Below are 19,545 nucleotides of genomic sequence, written 5' to 3' on the forward strand. Positions count from 1 at the left end.
GCTTTCCTGAGCTACAGCTGCTTCTAGCAGGGCTAACCAGTGGTGGTGATTAAAATGGGAGTCACTGCTCCACACCTGTGCTCCCATTGGTAGAATCAGGGTGGGGAGGAATCTAAATTAAAATAGGGGGGGGGGGGTCACAGTCTCTGATTCATTTTCCCCATCTCAAGACTGGCTCTCCCCCTCTAAATGCAGAGGTTTTAATGTTCAAGAGCACTGGGGAGTACATCACAGTTGGTGTTCACACCTAATCTTAGATTCTGTGGCTACCAGCCTCCTTAGTGTGCAAAAATAACCACATTTGAACACCCTTTGTGTTTTTAGCTTCCCCAATTACTCTGCAGCAATGCTTCTCTTACCTAAGCTAAAGATCCCTGGAGCACCCAAAATACTGTGGGGTTTACTCACCAGTACAATTTTAACGTGAAAGTGGGGATACGGACATGCTGAACCTGTGACATACGAGGGTGACAGCTAAGAAGTGCTGCTCGACCCAGACTACTGAGTCCAGGGGCATATAAGGGTGGCAGCTTGAAAGTGCTGATTGATGCCGTCCACTCAGACTTGCTCTGGTGTGGGTGGGTGGGTGTGTGTGTGTTCGTTCGTTCGTTCATCTGGTTCTGGGGCTGGAGGAACCGAACCCTGGGGAACCTAGGTACTGCAGGATAGCTCCATTGGGAGAGGACTTGCAAAGTGTAGAGCAGCTCCCTATGAAAACACAAGTGACACAAGCAGTACATTAATAGAATTACAGAAAAAAACCCAGAAGAGTAACCCTAATGAATGAGCGTACCCCAAAGTAATGGGCAAATCTGGTAACAACATGTAGGCGCTAAAGTTTTACATTGTTTTGTTTTTGAGTGCAGTTATGTAACGAAAAAACTACATTTGTAAGTTGCACTTTCATGGTAAAGAGATTGCTTTACAGTACTTGTATGAGGTGAAGTGAAAATACTGTATCATTTTTACAGTGCAAATCTCTCTAATAAAAATATAAAGTGAGCACTGTACACTTTGTATTCTGTGTTGTAAATTAAATCAACATTTGAAAATATTGAAAAACATCCAAAAATATTTAATAAATTTCAATTGGTATTCTATTGTTTAAACAGTGTGATAAATTGCGATTAGTTTTTTTGAGTTAATTGCATGAGTTAACTGCGATTAATCAACAGCCTTAATTTTTACCATGTTGTATCCCTTGCTAGAGGGCAGGTTTTCTTCATGTATAGGAGTGTAGTTTGGGAAGGGAAGCCACACCTATATAAAAATAAATGAAGGGTGTAAACCCCCCAAAGGAAGGGCTCTTATTTAGAATGGTCCAATGGGTGTAATTTAAAAAAATGCAGTAAAATTAAATCTGAGGCTGCATATCAGGATGAAAAATCATAGTGAATTCAATTAGCCTGCAAAAATATCACCTCAAAGGTGATGGAAGCCTCATTTTTCAGAATATTTAAATCCAGACAGGATAAATACAGACCTCAGAATACAGGTTTCCCTTGGATTGACAAAAGTGACCTAATTATGACTTCCATCTATAACTACATCTTGGCTAAGGGGTCCTACTGTCTGAAACCAGAAACATTTGCTCCAGGTAAAAATTACCAGTTCAGATTAAGGAGTATTTTTATTTAAATTTACAAAATATCAAAACTTATTTTTAATGGTCTTGCAACTAAAAAACAACAAAAATTAATCAATCAGTCAAATGAAAACTACACCTGAAAACTGACCATTTTTGTCTTAGGTAGATGCTAATTTTACTAGTAAAGTTATAAAAACCAAGACTTACTATGGAAATAACTATTTTATGAAGACCAAAACAAGACACGTTGTCAGTCCTGTACATTTACAGTAAGACTGTAGAGAATACAGATTAGAATTTTGATTTATGTATTAAAACAGTCATTTTAAATGACTGAAGACAAATCCATTTTACAGAAGAAAATATGAACCTAATCCTAAATGTGATATACCTGGTACAAACAAAGACTCATCATATGTAACAAGTGTATGATATCAATTACCAAAGGGAATATTCATAACTTCAGAAATTCTTTAAAAAAAAAGTAATATTGGGATCCGGTATGGTCACCTCAGAGTACCCAAACATCTATACATTGAGATTGATTACCTAAATTTGAATTCCAACTGAACAATTTTCACATGCAATCAATTCAGATTAAAAAAATAGATGTATATGTATATGACCACCAATTTTGAGGTTTATTCAGTAATCAGTGTGCTAACTTCATGTGCTGTAATTTTAACACATATGCTGTAATTTTAACACATATGCAGTTTATGTACAGTAATTAACCCCAAACAATACTTAGCATTTATATAGTTCTTTTAATCTTTACAAACGTAATATATTATTAATTTACAATACCCCGTAAGTAACCATGAACTTCCCCCCTTCAAAGTGTTACACAGTCAAGTAGTTACTATCTTCTGGGGACTTAATGTCATTTGGATACCTGAACAAGTACAGCTTTGTAGAAAGGGGAAAATAAAACAACACTGAGGCGGGGGTTCAAATACTCATTGAAAGCAACAGAGGGAGTCAGCATCTGAGCTGGGATTACAACTAAGGAATTTCCAGCTCTTAGTCCTGTGCTCAAATCAAACCGTTTACTAATACAGGACAGTGAAATGTAGCCCTTTTGTTCCCTGTGGCACTGGCAACTTGTCCAGAACATTAACAAAGCATGAGATATCTATTAATAAAAAAGGTTGGCTTCCCAAGCACAGTCAAACCATAAGAGAAGGTGGTAACAAGCATAACTTTAATAAATTTGGTAGAAAACAACCAGTGTAGAAATAATTAAACAGAATATTGTACATGAACAGAGAAAATGAGATCATAGAGATGAAATTCTTTCATTGCTTGGTCAAGGATGAATTCAACTTTATGAACATTTGCCCTATCAGCCCTATACTTCATTCATTCATTACAGCAGAGAGGAGGGTTATATGCACACCCTATCTTCAGCAGCATTATACGTCTGACAAAAGTATTCTTTTCAGAGTCAAAATTTCCATGTTAAACCTCAGAGCAATATTTCTTCTGCCACCTATGAAAAAAATCTGGCTTAGTCATTTTCCAGTTATAGGAATGCAAAAGGAGTAGAGTGCAGAAAAAATATCTGTATGTCAAGATGTTTTTCTAGGCTTAACTAATTACAATTAAACCATTCTTAAAAGCTGAAATATTAGTCAGGAATAATGAGAAATTAAGCGTTTTTAGACCCTCCACAGGACTAATATATTGCATTTCTGCAGTACTCGTTTATGTGCGATATAATCCTGAAAGTTAGGTCACGTATCTTTTTTGAGCAGACTCATTATTTACGTTTCAACGATGGTTTGAAAAGCTCCTATCTGAATCTGTTGACTGAACCTTTTAACATGTCTATATTTGTGCTGAGACAAGGTGGATGAGGTAATATCTTTAACTGGACCAACTTCTGTTGGTGAAAGAGGCTCTGTGTAGCTTGAAAGCTTGTCTCTTTCACCAACAGAAGTTGGTCCAGTAAAAGTTATTACCTCACCCACTTTGTCTCTCTCTAATATCCTGGGATCAACACAGCTACACTATCACTGCAAACTGCATTTGTGCTATCAGGTCTAAATCAGAATAGTTTACAATCTAGCCCTAAATGTATACAATTGGCTGGTCAACAAAAACAATGGTAGTGCAAAAGAACTGAATGTAGTGTAGAATCAGAACACACGATTCTTTTTCATGCCACCGACACAGGTCTAACAATTGGCTGAGAAATGCAGAATTAAAATTATAATGCAGGTAATTTTAGTTGAGAAAGATTAGGCAGAAAGCACAGTCTTGTTTACTTTAGCAACTACAGTCAGATTTTTTTTTTTTTTGTTGAGAAGCAAAACTATCACTTTAGACAAGCACCAATAAAATTATTGATCCTCTCCAAATTGAAAAACTGATATTGGCCTATTTCACCTTGTAGCTTCGATAGTAAAAAGACAAGCTACATGGTGGAGGTAACACCAAGTTCAGATGCAGCAGAAATCATTGACGATGGCCAGTGTGAAGGGGTGGCTAGCTGGGATAACACTTCAGATAGCCCATTCCTTCCTCTCAATGTGTCACATTTCTGTGGGATTGAAAGAAGAACTACAGCTAGCTCACTTCCCCCTAGAGAGAGAATAGGATTTATCTGCCTTGGCAGCCTCCTAAATCCCTCCTGTCTGGTTTTACACGTGCTTCATAACAGGTACCACTTTCCCCCTTCATGTGGAAATAAACTCAAAACAACGTGGTGATAAGAAAATGTTTTTCCATTGCCTGTTTCAGTACTTCAGATCTAAATAAGCCTGGCTACTGTGATTTATTTGGAGGGGTTTCAAACCAACACATAGAACAAAGGAATAAGCAAGTCAGTCAACATATAGACAGCTCTGCGGAATGCCAGCCAAAGGTTCTGTTAGGCTGTTGAGCAGTAGCAGTATTAAGCAGCGGAGCAGAACTCGCATGCAATTAAGATTCTGTTTACATGCAAATGCCTTTAGTAATAAACACAGGTAGAGAAATACAGAAAAGATATACATAGTCAAAATATGTAGTCCCCTGCTTAACTAATGGTTGACCAAAACAGCACAGACATTTTTAATAAATATGAAGCAACTGCTTTAGACTCAGGCTTCTTGAGTGCTGCTTTCACTATATAAAGTGAACCCTCTAGAGAGAACAGTAAACCAGGGTCAAGATGAAAGCACGGGTAAAACTAAGGTTAGGATAACTACTAGGATTAGAGAGCTGCCAAATGCTCAGGGAAACATTACGAGATTAGCATAGTTTCTAACTATGTCTTCTTACTTCCTTAAGAATGACATTTGTAGGACAACAGGATTTTTTTGCTTAGTTGTTTTGCTCCGGTTTCCTCACTTGAAATCAGTCCTGGCTATAACAAATAACTTATGCGCAGAGGATGAGGACTTCAACTGAGAGCAAGACAATGAGGTGGTGCATCACCAAACTGTAGCAGGCTTGTGGGCTGAGGCTATTTTTGTTCAACATTCAGAGTTTGAACAACAGAATGTATGGGTACATTTTATTTTATTTAAATTTTAAAAAGCAGAAGTAATACACAGAGAGCATTCTTTAGGTAAGTCCTGTCACAATGTATAAATAGCTCTGTTGAGAGCACACCAGTTCTGTTGTGTCCTCACACTACTGAGTCAACAAGAAAGTGACACAAAGTAAGTGATGCTTGTGGTACGGTTAAAAGAATATCTAACTAAACAGCAAATGATATAGATCACTGACACTTGCACCCTAATCTCCACATTAGAAATTGAATAAACTGTACTAATACAACCCCAGACCTGGGACCCTGTTCTTCCATTCATATATGAGTGGATTTAACCGCTTTCAAGCATTTGAATAGGTAAGAATTAAATAAGGTATAAACCTGTATGGCATACCCAGCGATATTATAGGAATACAGAACGGAAAACTTTTGTGTAACTACTGTATCGAGTTCTACAGCTATCACAGCACTTCAGAACCAAAAAAAACAAGCAGTTCATGGCAGAAGATAAAAGTAAAGAAATAAACACAGAGATCTGTGAAAATGTCCCCCATTTTGCTATAGGTATCCATGGAGCGACTAATCACTTCTGCAGGGATTCCTGACAGTAAAAGAGCAGCAGTTAATACCGTAGTTTTCATCTTCTTTTCACTCTAAACATCAAAAAACAAAAACAGTGATTACTAAATTATTTAATCTGTCACAATCCAGTTCTTCTTAAAGCAACACGCCTACCTTTAAGCCAATACTTGAATATTTTTAGCATGTTTATTTGCTTGAATGGTCAGTATAGACAATATACATTTTATCCCCCGTGAAGTCTTGTATCCATTCTTTGCAATTGTGCTCTAGGATTCTGAACATTTCTCTCTTATTGTCCTTGCAGCAGATTCATGCTGAGATGGCTCCAATAGTCTCCCAAACCACCGCGGAAAATAGGGAAGTCTGAGTTAGTTTAGCTATGCTGGCAAACCCTCCTAGCACAGACATAGCTTTTAGTGGAAAAAAAAAGTGCTTTTACTAGTATAGCTTATAACAGTTCTCTATTTAAACTACACTGGCAAAAGTACTTTTTTGCCAGAATAGCTGCATCAACACTAGGACTTTTGCCATTATAAAAATATCAAAGATATTATATCCCTAACTGACATTACTTTACCAGCAAAAGCTTCTAGTGCAGATCGGCTCTAAGTCTGGGAGGCTTTCATTTATCTTTTCATTTCACATCATCCAACTGTTTTCTATTCTCAAACTGCCACTGTGTGCTAATCCTGTGGCAGCAAGTCCAGACAGCAAGACTCAGCTTTAGCAGTAAATGCCACAATGTACTGACTGCTACGGAGGATACAATCTTCTCTCATCCTTCTACAGACCATGGGTATTATATCTCCCAAAGACTGACAAGGGAAGAGTGGAAGCTCACTTGCTGTGTCATGCTTATTTTGAACTGTAAACTCTTCATGGCTGGGACTGTCTTCACTTGTATTACTGAGTTAAGGTCAATTTGATCACACCGTTCTGGGAATCTGAGATCTCGATCCTCTTCTAATGCCAAAAAATTATTTAGTTTAAAACCTGACCCCACATGTGGACTCCAGCAAGAGTAGCTGGGACTGCTACATAATTGTTTTATTCTTTTATCTCAGAGATCCCAGTGAGCAGTTTTGGGAGGGTGCTTTTCTGCCCTGAGGATGATCTCATGTGGGATGCCGCAGGTTTCCACTATGCATAGATTGTAAGGACAGCTAGCAAGGAGACATGGAGTGATTTTTTTTTTTTTTTAATAAATAAAGTATCCTGACAATACCCACTTTGTATTTTCACTTCATCCAATCCATAGTGCAATCAAGCATCTTTCTGTGTCTGATTGAGACTGGGGCACGAGGAGAGCAAGCAAGTTAAAGCTCAAGGGTATAAAAACTGAGGTAATGACCAGCTGGGGCAAGAAGCCAGGAACTATAACAAAAACTAATCAGATTGTTTGTCCCCACTGGTTGTCACTCAAGTGTGCAATCTGTAGTCTTGTTATATTAACAGTTGCTTCTGGATAATTCTAACAGTGATGATCAAAACTGCTTTTTTCCATCTTTTTCTGGTTAGGAGAGTGTAACCATCTCTTGATGCAACCCTGCTACTCTAATCAATACCTTTATCATCTCTAAAATATATTATGACAGTGTGCTCTATTTAGGGCTACATCTTAAATGCATTTGGAAACAACTAGTATAGAATGCAGCAGCTTACTTGCTAAGCAGCTTCTCCCTCCATGAACACACATACACTGCCTATCAGGCTGGTTTCTGGGTCAAGTTCAAGACGTTGGTTTTGACCTAATAAGCCACAAATGGCATTCTACTTCTCTCTCCATGCAATACTGCTTCAGATATCATCAGCAAAGGTGATCACACTGGTGCTCCATCAGTTTTCTAAACGGAACTGCTGCAGAGCTCTCTCAAGAAGGGCCATGCTGACCTTCAAATTCACTCCCTTCTCCGTGGTCTGAAATAGTTTGAATCTGTTGACCATTAGGAGGCCTTGACAATTCCATCTCTTAGAATGGGCAATAGAAAAAGGCTGAGACCGTAAGGTTAAGGTTTTTGTAGGAGCTGAGGTGGGAATGTTTCGTGACTGCTGTTCTTCTGATGGGTGAATTGGCTATTCACTGTGTTACAAGTTGTGGTTTAAGTTATTTGTCAAGGGTCCTAAAATCTAGAACAGATGTCTGTTTGGCATTTTATACTGAAATTCATTTTTGGGACAGCAACATTAAGTTGTGTAAAATTTCAAAATGTTGTGATCTATTACAGTTTAGTATTGCAACTTACTATTTTACACTATAGGTAAATCAAGCCATTTATGACAGGTTTCAGAGTAACAGCCGTGTTAGTCTGTATTCACAAAAAGAAAAGGAGTACTTGTGGCACCTTAGAGACTAACCAAGCTTATGCTCAAATAAATTGGTTAGTCTCTAAGGTGCAACAAGCCATTTATGAACATTTAAACACAGAGTCTTATACTCAAGATATCCCAGTGTTTTTACAAAGCAACAAAAACGGATAGCGGAATGACCTGGGTAAGCAAATATTAGTCATTATTTACTAAGCAATTAGCACACACAAAATTAATCATTATAATATATTTAAAATGAGGGAAAGGAGTTTGGCCATCTCCTCTCAAAACGTGCCAGGAAAGCTGTACTTTCCACCTTGTTAGCCCAGAGATGGACAGACAGGCCTGTGGTTTAAAGTACTGTATCATTGCAACATATACAATGAAGGATAAATGTTGCCAGCAAGCATATTATTTTCAAATTCAAAAAAGTCACATCCTAAAATACTACAGCTAAATAACTGAATTTAGAATAATGGAAACTAGAGCTAAACAAATCTAATGGGTGATCGAGTCCAGGTGTCTAATCCAGGATGGATCCCCTTAGTACATTGTCTGGTGTTTTCTGCAGATAAGTTTAGAATGACTTCTTGAAAGTTCACTGTTTTCAATTATATACCTACCTAGGAAAGCCCAACCACTCATTTATTCCTATGGTCTATAGTTAATCTACTATTCCTTTGAAAAGGAACTTTAGAGTTTTAAACTATGGATCAAGTATTAGTCGACCTTCCTTTACCTTGTAGGCCGATAAAGACATCAGCTAAGCAGTCACTTCATTGTAATTAACCAGTATAGATATATAAAGCAAGAGATACAGTTTCCTATTGATGAACAGGAAGTTAGGCATGTAAATAAATCCTCACATTTCAAAGTCTTCCACCCTGACTTTTGCCCTACATTTAAACAGTTATTAGTAAGTGAATTCAGTGACCTTGAAAATGAAGGACTAAGGTTCAGTTCACACTGAGGGGAAGAATTCTGTTAGCTCAAACATCTCACGCACATCATCTGTGGATGAAACCACACAACAGTGACCGCAGATAAGTACTGCATGGATGAAAGGTAAATGCTTCATAACACAAAAGAAGAACTAATGTTCACTCTTAACCAGATACTTCCAATGGTGCTATGACTAAATGTTCACTAGGCACAAGAACAAGACGACAAAACTCATTTTCACTTGAGGGTTTAACAGGATTTGAATGAAGGTCCTGACAATTTAAAGGCTAGTGCATTAATCCACAATAATAGGTGTCTTTCATTTCACAACCTTAAAATGAAAGGGGGCCATATTGATACATCAATTAGTCACTTAATCCTGTTTGTAAAGTACATTCTGTACTAGCTGGGCCCATTCTAAACCATTCTCACAAAAGTTTAAATTAAAAATATTTTAAATTAATCTTTTCTGTGTACTGATCTTACCTTTGGAAAATATTTGGACAGTCCCATATATGCAAGTTGTAGAGTAAGAAATGGAGCAAATATTGACTGTGAAGATTGAAGAGAAAACATAAAAATTAGTTAGACAAACAAGGATAATTGAGGAATCACGTTACCTTATTCTTCCAAGGAAAATGCCAGTTATGTGTAATAAAATTTCAGTCACTACACTGCAAAATCATTTCTAGAAAATAACCATTTTTATGAACACTGGTGGCCTAAATAGATAAATTTAACCACTAAGGAGGAATATCTGCATAATCCTCTTAGGCCCTGACCCTGAAAGGAGATAGACATAGGAGGCCTTACAGAATACCAAAGACTGCTGCCATAGTTACAACATCAGTGCTGTCTAAAGTCAACCTAATTACTCAGAAGATGGTACTTTGTGCTAGCTACATACTTCTAGATGAGATTCCAACTGAAAACACAGGCAGATGAAGCATTCTGGTGCTAATGTTCTTAGTCCATAGGAGATGAGGTTATAGTTTGCACTTCTCTCAACTGCTACTTAGTGGCTGCATTACCCAGACAGTGCAGGTTCTGAGATGATTGCCTGCCTCAAGAACGTAATGACTGCTCATGGCTTATATAAGATTGGCCCAAGAGAAAAAGTTCCCTACTCATCTACTCACCATCTACAGACAAGGGCCATGATGAATTTCATGTTACCTCTAGAAGAGAACTAATGTGGGATTTGCAGCAACAAATATTTTTCTTAACTCACCAAGTACTTGCACACAAAAGCCCTAACTCCTACGGCAAGAAGCGCACATCCCACCAATCTGAAAATGCGAAAAGAATCAAATTCCTCCACTGCATTCCCATTCTCTTGGCTAGGCTTCTCATTCATCAGATGGTTTCTTAGCTTCATAGCTTCATCAAATCTTGATAAGTATTGATCTAATCCATGTCGAGGTGTTCTCTGTGAAGCTTCTGATGCCAGATCCCCTCTGCTATGATGCCGGAGCTCACTGGTACCATCATTACCAAGCTCGGGAGTTTTACTGAACAAGTCCTTTTTATCTCCCTTGAGCTCTATAATGCCACTTGTGTGGTCAGATGTTCCTGCCAAATTACAGACAGAATCACCAAGCACAATTCGTTTTGAAACTGCAGGAACAGGGAGGGAGTTTGATTTATCTTGCTCATGTTGAAGTTTTGAATCTGTGTGACTTTCATCACCTGAAGAGGAGAAACAAAACATGAAGCATGTAATTCCCACTGAATATTTAGATCAGCCTCTCAGACTGCTGGATTTTGGGCATCAGGTTGATGTATTAAATCACTTCTGTGAAACCACAGCTTTACAATTGATAAACACGTTAAAGCTTTTCTTCACAGCATTTTATAAACAGTAATTAACTTATCTTCCTAAACCCCCTGAGGAGTAAATGAGTGACTATCAGCAGTCCCATTTTACAGACAGAGAAACTGAGGCAGTTGTTAAGTGACTTGCCCTAAACAACAGAAGACCTCTGTGTTAGAGCTAGGACTAGAATTGAGGCGTTCCTGACTCTTGCTTCTATGCTCAGACCATTACACCATGTCTCCTTGTGGAGAACAATAAAGAGCACAGCATGAAGCCAACTTCAGCATTAAGACAAAAATCTGTTATCTTGACAGTGACCTCATCAGATCCATAATTTTTTTATATATACACTTGCAATGGGCTCTAAGAAGCTCAATGACTCCCCTCTACCACCATACTGACTTCCATGGGTTCATATGACACTTTCTAAAACAAAAAATACACATTAAAACCCAGCAATAAAGAGTTTATAAAAACTGGTTTCAGAGTAACAGCCGTGTTAGTCTGTATTCGCAAAAAGAAAAGGAGTACTTGTGGCACCTTAGAGACTAGTCAATTTATTTGAGCATAAGCTTTCGTGAGCTACAGCTCACTTCATCGGATGCATACTGTGGAAAGCGTAGAAGATCTTTTTATACACACAAAGCATGAAAAAATGGGTGTTTACCACTACAAAAGGTTTTTTCTCCCCCCACTCCACTCTCCTGCTGGTAATAGCTTATCTAAAGCTATCACCCATTTTTTCATGCTTTGTGTGTATAAAAAGATCTTCTACACTTTCCACAGTATGCATCCGATGAAGTGAGCTGTAGCTCACAAAAGCTTATGCTCAAATAAATTGGTTAGTCTCTAAGGTGCCACAAGTACTCCTTTTCTTTTTATAAAAACTGTAGCAAATGTACAGACAATTGAAGAATGCAGCCCAAGTGTCAGCACAGGCAGAGCCACAGTCACTCAGCAATGAAAAACCAAGTAAAAGCATTGGGTTTGAGGAGGGATTTGAAGAATGACATCTGGAACACAGGAAGCAAGAGGTTATTTCAAGTAAAGAGAGCAGTGTAAAAAAGGCATAGAATTCAGAGTAAGCGAAGCAGACAGAAGGAGCATTAAGGGCCATATGCAACCTAGAAGGTATGGAAGGAAACAAGCCAAGATGTAGTTCAATTGCGGAGCTGCAGAGTGCTAAATGAGGACAATGACCTTTCAGTTGGTGGGGAAAGAGAAAATGCAATAAAAGAATATTCCAGTCATGGGTATTAAACCAGGAAAAACAAACCTTTAAACAGAAGTATTTTTCATAATCAAAACAAACTGACTGACTGTTTATGGCCACTCTTGCATATTAAAATCTGAAAGCTCACTCTTTACTAGTCTTTTAGTCTCTTCCAAAATTCCACTACAAATATGCAATTGGTCATATTAATCTATTTTTCCAGAAAATTTTGTGACTTCACTCATTGTTGATGAATTACTATAGGAGCTAGCTCAGATCAAGTTAAAAATGCTTTAAATATTTCCAGACATTGTTTTAGTTAAATTTAAAGATGAAACAAAACACCTATAACACAGAAAAGTTGGAAAGAAATGTTTAATACCTTCCATACAACTATGAGAGTCATCAAAATGAGAACAAATTTGTGGAGAAATAAAATATTGGAGAAAAATGTCTAGTTATGGGAGCTGGAAACTGGGAGAAAGGACTCCAGGGTTCTGATCTGATCATAAACTGTGACTCTCTGCCTGTGCTGACACTTGGGCAGCATTCTTCAGTTGTCTGTACAACATCTGCTACCTTCTTTAATGCCATCTGCAAAACTGTCAAGCAAGGGTTACCCCTTATAAAGGCAGAGGGAATAAAGAATAATGTTAACATGAAAGCCTTACTTACAACTTTACATTTCAAATGCTTTAACTGTTTTTATTTTTCTGTGTCTTTAATAAAATATTTAAAAGATTGAGATGGTGGCTATTATTGTTGGACCATATTAAAGAAGTTCTGTATTAAAAATCACAAATGAGTTTGATTCCCCATACTTTAAATTCCAGGGTATTACTAATTAAGAGGTCTCTTGGTTTTTGGTACTGTTTCTCTCCCTCTATGTGTGAAACTTGCAAGCTGCTAATTGTGTTAGTATTTCTAAGAGTCTGTTCTCAAAGCAATTCTTTGTAACAACTACTCCTCACACAGAGAGAGACTCAAAGCAATACTCTGTAACAGAAACAGCACCCAGAGACTCCCCGCCCTTTTGTTGTATTCATCTCACTTTGTTAATAACTGTGATTAAAATAGAGATAGAGGATGTATGTGGATGGATGCTTGGTGTGGATAATAACTGAATGATCAGGGAGGTGCCAGCCTAAGAATCCAGTGTCCATCGACTGAAGAATGCGTCAAATGGAAATAACCAGAGGACCCCCGGAGGGTCGACTGGAATCCACCCAACAGCCTCAAGGATGGGAGAACCAAAGAACAAGGTAACATATGACAGCACGGAGCCGTCAGGAATGTGCTATCTGCTGATTTATTCAGCAACAGCATGATGAAGCAATTCCCATAGACTGGCATAGGAATAAATTCCTATAAAAATGGACTCTAGAAAGTGAGAGCTTTGGGGTCTGATTCTGCAAAGCAACTTCCAGGAGCATCAGATGAGCATCTGACAAGGCCCTGCTCCCTCCTCACGTCCAGGCCACTTGGCCAGTGGCTTGGCATGAGCAACTCTAAGGCTGGTAACTGTGACAACAACCTTGCAGAACCTGTGTATGTGTGTGTATGAATGAATGTGTGAATAAATATGAAATTGAATGGAATGTTATAGCTATAACTAACTGCTTACTATGAAAAGGAAAGTGAGCTGTAGCTCATGAAAGCTTATGCTCAAATAAATTGGTTAGTCTCTAAGGTGCCACTAGTACTCCTTTTCTTTTTGCGAATACAGACTAACACGGCTGCTACTCTGAAACCTGCCTACTATGATTCTTTCTGTATTCACAATAAATATGGCATTTTGCCTTTTCCCCTTTAATAAGATCCTGCTGGTTTTTATTTTATTGGTATAACATAATGGGAGTAAGCCAGTGATAATTTCACACAAAACCCCAAACATAACATTAAACAGATTAAGTGTGAACAGTGAAGAAGAGTTTTATTAGCATTCCTTTGTTGGGCCCAAGGAACCCCCAATCAACACAACAGGACACAATCCTGCCTACTCCTAGTACAAGCAGAAAATTCCATTAAAGTCCATGGCAATTCTGTGCATAGAGTGTTTGCAGGATCAGACCCTTCAACTGTAAATTATTTTTTAGGGGGCAGGAGGAGGACACACACACACACACACCTTGTTTTATGTGTCTAAGAGCTATTTAGATCTATGGTGCTTTATATATGTAATAATAACCCTAATACACTAAAGGGCCCTGAAAAGAAGTTTAATATGATTCCAAATATATGAAACATGGAAGAAAAGAATACGGCCACAAGCAACAAATCTCAATAACACGGTAAGATGGAGTGTGCAGAAGTCACCTGAACTATTTTACTGAGGGCAGACAATGCCGAGGTCAGTGAAAAGATCTCCAGATACCACCCCTCATCCACTGAGGGAAATCACACACGCATTTGTATGCTGCGCCGAGGTGTGTTTCTGCACAGCGAAGTGGACTCCTGCAATCTCCGCAGTATTTATGGGTGAGAGTTTGCTAGTATCATGTAGCAGCATGAGCAGAAGAGGAGTGAGGACGTAACTGCCACAGAAAAGCCCCACCACCGAAAGCACAGTCATGCCCCCACCCACCTCGGTGGGGAAGAGTGTTTTCCCTGCTTCCGGAGAGGAGGAAGATGCCATCACTGTACGTGCCCTGAGCCCCTCGCCTTGCCTAGAAGCAAGGTAACAAAAGCATAGCCGCTGCTTCAGCCTGGGGAGGAGACGAGCGGGGGTGTCATATACCCCCAAAGCTATGGGGCCAGCCACAGCCTCCAACCTATGCTGGCCCTATCTCCCCTGCCCCCTTTTAAATGGCAGGAGTATCCCCAGCAATCTCCAGCCCAGCCTGGCCCCCTTCGATGGCGGGGGGGGTCCCCCCAGCAACCTCTTCCTCTTGCCTGCCCCCAGCCCCTTCCTCGAGGTCTTCGTGGAGGCCACAGCCCCTGACCGCTGGCCTCCCGTCGGGCTAGGGCTGAGCGACACCCGGCCTCACCTTCGCCCCCCAATGCCTCCCCGCCTCTTACCCTTCACCCCGCCCGGCCGGTGGAAGCCCATGATTCGGTTGATCCTCTCCTCCGAATTCATCAGCAGCTTCCTCCGCCGGAGCTCGGCCCGGCGCTGCGACACGGAGAGCACTGCGGGGACCCCCATGGGGCCAGGAGCCGACCTGGCCCCGCCGCCATCCACCGCGGCCAGCGCCTCCGGTTCCATCCGCAGCAGACACAGCACAAGCGTCTCCGCCCCCTCACAAAACAATGAGGCCTGCCTGGCCTCTCCACCTCCCTCACGCCCAGTGCGCAGGCGTAACCCCTGCCCCCATGCTAGAACCGCCTCCAACTGCTGAAGCAAGAAGCGCCATCTTGGATGAGGGCAGAGGCCAAAGGAACTGGGAGCGACACCCCGTCAGTCCGCCTTGCCAACTACGCGTCTTTCCGGACCTGATGCCCACAGTAAAGATGGCGGCTCCGGCCTCGAGATGACCACACACAGAAGGAGTGTGAGGGGAGGCGTGTCGCAGCAGCTCTCTCCAGCGAGGTAGCGGGAGGGAGCGGTGACGCTGCCTAGGTGCACCACGCCGCTGAGGGGCGGGCCCGCGGTGGTTAGAGTCAGAGCAGCCACCTGCCTGCCGCGGAGAACACGGCTGCCCGCGGGCGCCCGACCCGAGGAGGCGGCGGCACAGCAGAGGCGCAGACACCGCGAACGCCCCCACCCGCCGGCAGGGGGAAGACAGGCCCCTTGCGCGCGGGTCGCCGGTCCAACCGCCCGGCCGCGCGCCGGGCCTGCTCCAGCGCTTCGCCTGGCGTTGGCGCCTGTCCAGGGGCTCCCAGGAGTGTCGCGCGGCTGAGGTGTCTGCCCCGTCCGGGGGCTCAGCCCACGCTGCCCGTGGCTCTAGGGCCGTGATTCTCAAACTTTGGTACTGGTGACCCCTCTCACATCGCAAGCCTCTGAGTGCGACCCCTCCTTATCAACGATCGACACTTTTTAATATATGTGGCACCTTAGAGACTAACCAATTTATTTGAGCATGAGCTTTCGTGAGCTACAGCTCACTTCATCGGATGCATACTGTGGAAACTGCAGAAGACATTATATACACAGAGACCGTGAAACAATACCTCCTCCCACCCCACTCTCCTGCTGGTAATAGCTTATCTAAAGTGATCATCAAGTTGGGCCATTTCCAGCACAAATCCAGGTTTTCTCACCCTCCGCCCCCCCACCCCCAAACTCACTCTGCTGCTGGTAATAGCCCATCCAAAGTGACCACTCTCTTCACAATGTGTATGATAATCAAGGTGGGCCATTTCCTGCACAAATCCAGGTTCTCTCATCCCCCTCACCTCCCCTTCAAAAACCACACACACAAACTCACTCTCCTGCTGGTAATAGCCTATCCAAAGTGACCACTCTCCTTACAACGTGCATGAAAATCAAGGTGGGCCATTTCCAGCACAAATACAGGTTTTCTCACCCGCCCCCTTTTTTTTCAAAAAAAAAAAAAAAAAACCACACACACACAAACTCACTCTCCTGCTGGTAATAGTTTATCCAAAGTGACCACTCTCCCTACAACGTGCATGATAATCAAGGTGGGCCATTTCCAGCACAAATACAGGTTTTCTCACCCCCCCCCACCCCGCTCCCACATAACCTCACAACCCCCTGAGGGGACCCAACCCCCAGTTTGAGAACCCCCTGCTCTAGGGGCTAAGGTCATTGTGACAGCCCAGTTTGTGTGCCCGAGAGGTGGCAACCCTAGCGCTCCCCCGATCAGACACAGGGCACCTAGCTGTGCTCACTGCCCCCCCTCCACACACACACACACACAGTGCTAGCGGTGACTGGTCCCGCTTCCCCCCACCAGACACAGGGTAGCGCTCTCATCTGAACACCAACAGTTCTCTACAGAAAGGATCTCACACACACACACTCCCTGAGAGTGGTCACTTTGGATGAGCTATTACCAGCAGGAGAGTGAGTTTGTGTGTGTATGGGGGTGGGGGGGTGAGAAAACCTGTATTTGTGCTGGAAATGGCCCACCTTGATTTTCATGCACGTTGTAAGGAGAGTGGTCACTTTGGATAGGCTATTACCAGCAGGAGAGTGAGTTTGTGTGTGTGGTTTTTGGAGGGGGGTGAGAGAACCTGGATTTGTGCAGGAAATGGCCCACCTTGGTTATCATACACATTGTGAAGAGAGTGGTCACTTTGGATGGGCTATTACCAGCAGGAGAGTGAGTTTGTGGGGGGGGGGGGGCGCGGAGGGTGAGAAAACCTGGATTTGTGCTGGAAATGGCCCAACTTGATGATCACTTTAGATAAGCTATTACCAGCAGGAGAGTGGGGTGGGAGGAGGTATTGTTTCATGGTCTCTGTGTATATAATGTCTTCTGCAGTTTCCACAGCATGCATCCGATGAAGTGAGCTGTAGCTCACGAAAGCTCATGCTCAAATAAATTGGTTAGTCTCTAAGGTGCCACAAGTACTCCTTTTCTTTTTGCGAATACAGACTTACACGGCTGTTACATATATTAAAAAGGTTTCAGAGTAACACCATTAGAAATGCTGGAGGCAAAGCGGGGTTTGGGGTGGAAGCTGGCAGCTCGTGACCCCCACCCCCACATAATAACCTCAGAACCCCCTGAGGGGACCGAACCCCCACTTTGAGAACCCCCTGCTCTAGGGGCTAAGGTCATTGTGACAGCCCAGTTTGTGTGCCCGAGAGGGGTAACCCTAGCGCTCCCCCGATCAGACACAGGGCACCTAGCTGTGCTCACCGCCCCCCCTCCACACACACACACACAGAGTGCTAGCGGTGACTGGTCCCACTTCCCTCCACCAGACACAGGGTAGCGCTCTCATCTGAACACCAACAGTTCTCTACAGAAAGGATCTCACACACACACACACTCACCCCCATGCTTAATGTTTGAGGCTCCGGCCGCAATAGCGTGTGACTGTCACTATGAGGACAAGTACAGAATTGACTTGCACAGGGGAAATCCTCAGATTGTTACCAAAATCAACAGTCAATCCTTCCCAAATCTGCCACTCTGTGTGCTTGCCTCTGTCCTTCAGGGTGTGGAATAATTACTGCCCAGGGACTGGAAAATGACTGAAAAAAGTCTCTGTCTAATAGCTTTCTTCTGTTAATACACCTCTGACTATATTCTCAGCATCCAACCATAAAGAGCTGGTTGTAGCCCAGGGACCTTTGTGTAGGAGTAGAGGTTCTAAATGGCAAAATACCAATTTAGGTAATTCCAGGTGGTTTAATTTTCTCTAGATTCAGCTGGGACAAGCATTTATTTTGACTTACTACCCTAAACTCTTGCTCAGGGCTACGGTTGAACAACTGCTGTTTCATGTAGATATATTATCAGTTGTTTAGCCCATGAAGCACTTTTAGATCCTTTGGCAGTAAAAGTAAGCTACTATTTTACAGTGTTCCGAACAACGTATTTTTAAAGGAATATTAAACTTAAATGAATAAGGAAAGTATTGCATTGCCAGAGTTTGCATTTGAGACATTTCAATTTAACTTGTGTGGTTGAGACTTCATAATGAAGTATAGTTCTCCAAAGGGTTCATTTCTAACTTCATCACCCAGCAGAAACATTTGCAGCCCACTAAAACATGACTATGCAAATCTTACATCTGACTTTAGGATGCACAGAGAGGAAAAATCTATTTATAGCAATAGTGTAAAGATGGCACACAAAGAAAAATGGTCTTCTACATACTTGTGCATAGATATTCAGAACACAGCAGGCTACGTGCAGTCTTAGAGCAAATGACCTTGATAAGTATCTTAGGTATTTCTGGCCAGAAAAAAATCCAGAGTTAGAATAAGGGGGCTGCTGGAAATTAAATATTGATCATACAAAATCCTAAACCTGCAGAATTTAGTGTTCTGAACAGCATTGCTCTTGGATGTTTGTATTTACAGTTAGCACCACACCACTGTTCTCTTTACAGACCCATGAGGTATTTAAGACTTGATAAAGCTTTGCCATTCCCTATATAAGATATTGTACTCAGCTGTTTTCTCTTAGTGAACTAAACACAAATTCATAACAAGTTACTTTGCTTCCATGCAATTTTAATGCCAACATAGAAAGCAAAGGATATTATATATTGGCCTAGATTCATTAGAGTGCAATGGTAGTTTCTACAGCCTACAACTCCCTAGCTGTAAAAGCAACTAAACCTTCCTGGAACTCTATACTAATATTTAATTTGAAAGTATTAGGTCAAGTGTAATCAAACACTTTCTGCAGAAATCCAATTACCGCCCCATGTGCCAGACAAATTTAGCCAAGTGAAATGCCTCAATTAGCTCATTGCTATTCCTATTTTTGGGTCAAGTTTTCTATGAATAGCAGCTATGGCTATTGATAATTTTTATCTATTAATGTACTTACCCATTGTACCTTCATATTCAGAAATGAGTTTTTCCTAAGTACCCCCTGTAGAAAGGAGAATGAGGTGCTATTCATTAGAGAGATGGCAAAATGAACTTTTTAAATATGTAGTAAAATCTAGTCTGGTAAACTATTGTATAGCCAAGTGTACCAAAGTATATTGCAAGGGAGTGAGTTTGTATACAGACACTGCACTGC

General features: G+C 41.5%; 1 protein-coding gene across 2 annotated transcripts; it reads right to left on the reverse strand.

The window, feature by feature from the left end:
• Positions 1-384: 384 nt before the first annotated feature.
• Positions 385-15,209, reverse strand: CAMLG (calcium modulating ligand). 2 transcript variants are annotated; one of them, XM_074960437.1, is made up of 4 exons: positions 14,948-15,209; positions 10,132-10,589; positions 9,387-9,452; positions 385-708 (listed from the first exon to the last, which is right to left on the reverse strand). In XM_074960437.1, the coding sequence occupies exons 1-4, from the start codon at positions 15,132-15,134 to the stop codon at positions 652-654; spliced, it is 768 nt and encodes a 255-aa protein (XP_074816538.1). In that variant the 5' UTR covers positions 15,135-15,209; the 3' UTR covers positions 385-651. The 2 variants fall into 2 exon arrangements, with proteins under 2 accessions (XP_074816538.1, XP_074816537.1); XM_074960436.1 differs by lacking the exon at positions 385-708 and adding an exon at positions 2,261-5,722.
• Between the last annotated feature and the right edge of the window lie 4,336 nt (positions 15,210-19,545).

This window comes from Natator depressus, chromosome 8, assembly GCF_965152275.1.
Source record: "Natator depressus isolate rNatDep1 chromosome 8, rNatDep2.hap1, whole genome shotgun sequence".
Lineage (NCBI taxonomy): Eukaryota > Metazoa > Chordata > Testudines > Cheloniidae > Natator > Natator depressus.